Source organism: Penaeus chinensis, chromosome 36, assembly GCF_019202785.1.
Source record: "Penaeus chinensis breed Huanghai No. 1 chromosome 36, ASM1920278v2, whole genome shotgun sequence".
NCBI classification, from domain to species: Eukaryota; Metazoa; Arthropoda; class Malacostraca; order Decapoda; family Penaeidae; genus Penaeus; species Penaeus chinensis.
In genome coordinates, this window is record NC_061854.1 from 27,552,746 (window position 1) to 27,557,745 (window position 5,000).

At 35.1% G+C, this 5,000-nt stretch overlaps 1 protein-coding gene across 7 annotated transcripts in view; it reads left to right on the plus strand.

The window, feature by feature from the left end:
* The window catches only part of LOC125044740 (myotubularin-related protein 13-like), a 67,985-nt gene that overhangs the window by 41,162 nt on the left and 21,823 nt on the right, over positions 1 to 5,000 (plus strand). For 4 of the 7 annotated variants that reach the window (XM_047641623.1, XM_047641625.1, XM_047641627.1 and 1 more), the window contains exons 15-24: positions 1 to 49; positions 378 to 551; positions 680 to 794; positions 912 to 1,077; positions 1,534 to 1,664; positions 2,040 to 2,149; positions 2,593 to 2,685; positions 3,893 to 4,088; positions 4,201 to 4,337; positions 4,510 to 4,691. The exon at positions 1 to 49 is cut by the window's left edge and continues 65 nt beyond it. In XM_047641623.1, the coding sequence (XP_047497579.1) occupies positions 1 to 49; positions 378 to 551; positions 680 to 794; positions 912 to 1,077; positions 1,534 to 1,664; positions 2,040 to 2,149; positions 2,593 to 2,685; positions 3,893 to 4,088; positions 4,201 to 4,337; positions 4,510 to 4,691 (1,353 nt within the window). The remainder of the gene's footprint in view (positions 50 to 377; positions 552 to 679; positions 795 to 911; positions 1,078 to 1,533; positions 1,665 to 2,039; positions 2,150 to 2,592; positions 2,686 to 3,892; positions 4,089 to 4,200; positions 4,338 to 4,509; positions 4,692 to 5,000) is intronic. The other 3 variants (XM_047641626.1, XM_047641628.1, XM_047641629.1) reach the window with 1 other exon arrangement.

A 5,000-nucleotide genomic window follows, 5' to 3' on the forward strand; every position in this document is an offset into this window, starting at 1 on the left:
TCGGAAATTATGTACAGGAGTTATACAGTTTGCCTATACTTGCATACAGGTTTGTTCTGTGATATTTACTGGATGACTGGCCTACTTCCTTTCTCCTTTTTCTCCATCTCCCTCCTTCCCTTCCTCCTTCCTACTCATCATACTTCCTGTCCTCTCTGTCTTTTGAATGTTGCTGTGAACTTGAAACTGAAGGAGCCACATCCCATTTGTAACTGCAATCACACAAGGAAATATTTTTAACACTTATTAGTGATTATTGGAATCATTTAACATTTGAAAATAAATAATGTAATAGTATTTAAAGCTTTGAATTATCTAATTGATATCTAACTACAGATTTATTTTTGGATAAATATATTGTATAAATATTGTTTCAGGATCATTCAGTATGGGGCAATCAGCAATTCTGGGAAGCAGCATTTTATCAAGATGTTCAGAAGGAAATCAAGAGCTTGTACCATGATCGATCTCAGCAAGCTAGTCGGACTTCACTCTCATCTGATACGTCTTGTATTAAGGATCCATCATTAAGTCCTGTGAACCCAAGAGATGTAAGTTTGTGTGTGTCTGTGTCTGTGTTTTGTTTCTTTGAATCCTCTTGTCTGTCGGTTATAAACACTTTGGAGCCAGGCACTACTTGTTAGTGTTTCACAGGTGATTCACAAGTTTCTCTTAACAGCCCTCAGATTCTGGTTCTTGGAAGGAGTCCAGATTGTCCTTCCTCAGACCGCATGAATCTTCAGCTTTGGAAATTGCAGCAGAGCAGATGAGGCTCTGGCCTAATATTGAAACAAGTAAGTCTTTTGGTAATTTACATACCATTTATGAAGTGAATTTTTTTTTCCCAGAAATTCAACATAATGATGGAACAAAGTTAGAGTAGTCCTTTTTTTTATTTTTGTTCCTTGCAGGAAAACAACGGGAAATAGTGGAACAAGAGGAGTCCACTCTATACTCTCAGGCAATCCATTATGCAAATAGGATGGTGTTCCTTAGAGTTCCCATAGATGTTAATGCAGCCACACATAGACGTACCTATAATGAACGTGACACTGCCAGTAACAGTATTACAAATAGGTAAGTAGTTTACTTTTATAGTATCTGACAAGAAGTTTTACTATTATATGATGTACCATTTATGTTTGGTTATGTATGTTGAGCACATTTAAAAGTAATATCTTTTACATATGTAATTTTTCATGTAAAATCCCAATATGAAGTTTTCCAGTGATAAGATTATACACTAGATTCTTTTTATGTATACATCACTCAGTTTAAAATATCAGTAATTGCAGACATTTTTAAGATAAATGATATAAAACATTGTTTTGTAAATACTATGTGACATAAACAGGTAGGGAAACTAGAAATCCTGGTTCTTGTGGATGCAGTTAGCCATTGTTTACAGAGGGTAGTATAGCTGGAAGTAGAGTAGATAATAGATTTTTTGTTTTAGTTTGCTGTAAAGGACTTCATGCTGTGTTGATTACATGTTTTGTTTTGATATTTATGTTTTCCTTATATGTATTTTAGCATGGCAGAGAGTGATAGTTTAGATGCTGAGTCCGGCTTTGAAGACCAAGAACAAAGTGACCGTGAAGCCAGCGTAGTGCGCTTTGTGGCAAGATTTGTTGACAAAGTATGCACGGAAGGTGGTGTGACAGGTAAGGGATATGGAGAGGCACATATGTACAAATAACTAACAGATAATGACTGAAGACTAATACATTCCAATGGTTCAGCGTTGATGTGCTAGTACAGCACATTTCTGCTCTGAGAGTTTTGTGTACAGCAGCATGCATTGTTGGTGTTCACTCTGGCATTCCTTCACACTGACTAGAAGCATCTTTAAACTGTTAAACTGTATAGAATCTTTGTCACCAAAATACACATCTGTGAAATTTAGGAAGCATTAGGGACAGAGTAGGAATAACATATTCCCTTCTTCCAAGGGTCAGTGTTGTATGTGTTGGATCTGATAGTAGTGATCAGTTATAGCAATATGTGTCACACTTGAAATTTTCTTTTCTCTCCTATAGAGGAACACATCAAGTCGCTACACCAAATGATACCAGGAGTTGTAGCTATGCATGTGGAGATGCTGGATGCCGTATACAAAGAATCCAAGCGTTTACCACCAATACAGAAGGTAGGCATAGTTGGTTGTGCATTTGATTTTATTATAATCATTTTATTTGATAAGCATGCTCATAGGCCAAGGAACATATATAGGCATTGAATATCTTATATTGGCAATGGTAGAACTTTTATTCACTTCAAAATACTTCAGTTATTTGAACCTAAATGTGTGGATCTTCAAGGAGTATTGTAAGCTAATTATTTTTTGTTAAAAATTAAACTATAACTTCCTTTTTTTTTATCTAGAAGTCAAAAATAGGAATGATTGGGATTCCAAAGATAGAAATTTCATTCAGTTGTATAATTTTTATAGCAAAGTGGCTATTATATTTGGCATGTATTGTGTTCCAATAGAAGTTCTACTATGTATTATCTTAAAAGATACTTGGCCAGTAAGATTTTTTTTTTTTTTTTTTCCCATTTAATAATTTCCTAATTATTTTGGTCCCTTAGTCCACCATATTCATCAGACGTGATGCTTATAGACAAAGTACTGATGGTACGTACAAACCTGACCCAAGATACACAGAAATTGTCCATGGGCAGGTGAGTCAAGAATTGGGTTCAAGAGCATTTTAGGCTCATGATGTATCCCTTCTTCTGTGACTGTGCAAAGTGTTGGGATTTTGCAGGCAGCTGCACTTTGAAGTGATCACAATAGCTTTTTTCTAGTAGTGTGACTTGTGTTGTTAAACTCATGTCACTGTGCTCACTGTGAGTTGAGTTTATTAATAGTCTTTTCACATAGATGGTTCCACAAGTATTTAGTCACCATTGAGCCACTTTGTAAGTGCTACCTATCTCACTGGTTTACCCTTTTCCTTGATTCCTGGTAATAATTTGGTTGTGCTCTTAATAATGTCAGTAACATTATAATAAATATAATGTCTATAATGATAGTAACTTTGATATTGATATCATTAATAAAAATAATAACGATAATAAATTGATTAAAAATATATATATATATATCCTATACTAAAGGTGAAATTAGGTGAGGTCACAAGGTCTACTAATTAACTTCTTGGTGGCTAAGCACTTGTGGAGCTCTCTACATGTTGAGACATTTCTCAAAGCAGTACTACAGTGAACACTATGTCTTCCTGGTGGCAATGGGTTATTGTGCTTTGTTTAGCTTGCTTTCAGAAATTGACCTGGGTTTTTTTTGAGTCACCAATATATTTGCATTGATAATTTTCTTTTTATTTGAATGACAGGGGGAAAAATCTTAAATAGTTTTCCAGGCTATTTGCTCAGTTTTATGGAAATCAAAGAATGTTTGTACCTAACAGTGTAATAAGTGAATCACATGATGATATTAATGTGAATGTTACAGCTCATTTAGAAAAATAAATGAATCTGTAGTTACTTGGTCAGTGTTGGAAATTGTGGTGTACCTTTATGATTTATTTTGTTGGGATTTTTTCATGTGGGAATGAAATAAGTTTGATGATTTTCTGTCATAAATTGTGTGATGCAGGGCTGGATGTCATACACTTTTTTTTTTTTTTTTTTTTTTTTTTTTTTTTTTAAGTACAGCCCATGCTGTCAGGCAATGAAATGTAATTTTATGAATTATTAGTGTTGAAAACAAAATTAATACCATACCCCCATGAGAGAAAATATGAAAGTTGACCTTTAAAGTCAATTCTGTCTATTATTTTACTTTATAATCATAATATCCTTCAGTTTTATTTTATGTGCTTTGCTCTGGTTATTTTTGTAATTTTGTCTACTTACCAATTTTTTCCAGCCCAAGATATTATTGCCATCGTTAGTGCCGGGTGAAGAAGTAATGTATGAAGGCTTGAGGGTTTACCTGCTTCCGGATGGGAGAGAAGATGCTACAGGTGGTAGTATTGGAGGCCCAATACTGTTGCCAGCTGAAGGAGCACTGTTCCTCACCAACTACAGACTCATATTCAAGGGTCTGCCTACAGATCCATATGGTGAGTTGGTTCTCTTCATTTTTTTTTTTTTTTTTTTTTTGATGAAGTACGGCATAGTAATTTGTTATTTAATCTTTTCTGCATTTTTAAATCTACCTTCTGTTTCTCGCAGCATGCGAACAAGTTGTTGTAAGATCTATGCCAGTCTCCTCCATCACACGAGAGAAGAGAGTCCCTGCCAACCAGCACCCAGGACCCATGGATCAGTGGCTGAGTGAAGGCCTCCAGATACGCTCAAATACCTTCCAGGTATAACATGCTGTACCATAGTTTGTATATGCTGCTGTTGAATGAGTTGATAGACTTATTTATTTCTAAGCATTGCTTTTGTTCTTAGAACAAGAAAATTACATTATATACAGGAGGACTTAAATTGCATTTATTTTTCTTTACACTGCACATGTAATATCTTCCTTTCCAGTTAATCAAAGTCGCTTTCGATGAAGAGGTCTCACCTGAAAGCATAGAAACAATGCGCAAGTTGATAAACCGGCTACGACATCCACCATACATAATGAATCTCTTCGCTTTTGTGGGCCATAGTCATGTTCCACAAACACCAAGTAGACAACAGAAAGATAAGCCAGGATATGGAACATTAAGGTTTGTATCATTTAGTGTGAGGGTTGTGTTCGAGATGGGAGTAGATTTCAGATTGTATTAAAAAGAAAAACACATTTTCTTGCCAATTCAAAGAATGGGGAAATCAGGATTGGTCACTAGGGCCTACTAATAGACTCCTTGCTGGCTGAGTACATGTGGAGCCATTTGTATGTAACAAAATTCACAAAAAAAAACTATTGGGGACAGAACATAAATCAGTGATGGTTGGGTTAAACTTCTGGTGAGTGAATGTGTTTATAAATATATCAAGTCATTTTCAGACACATGCTTTTGATAATCAAATGTAAA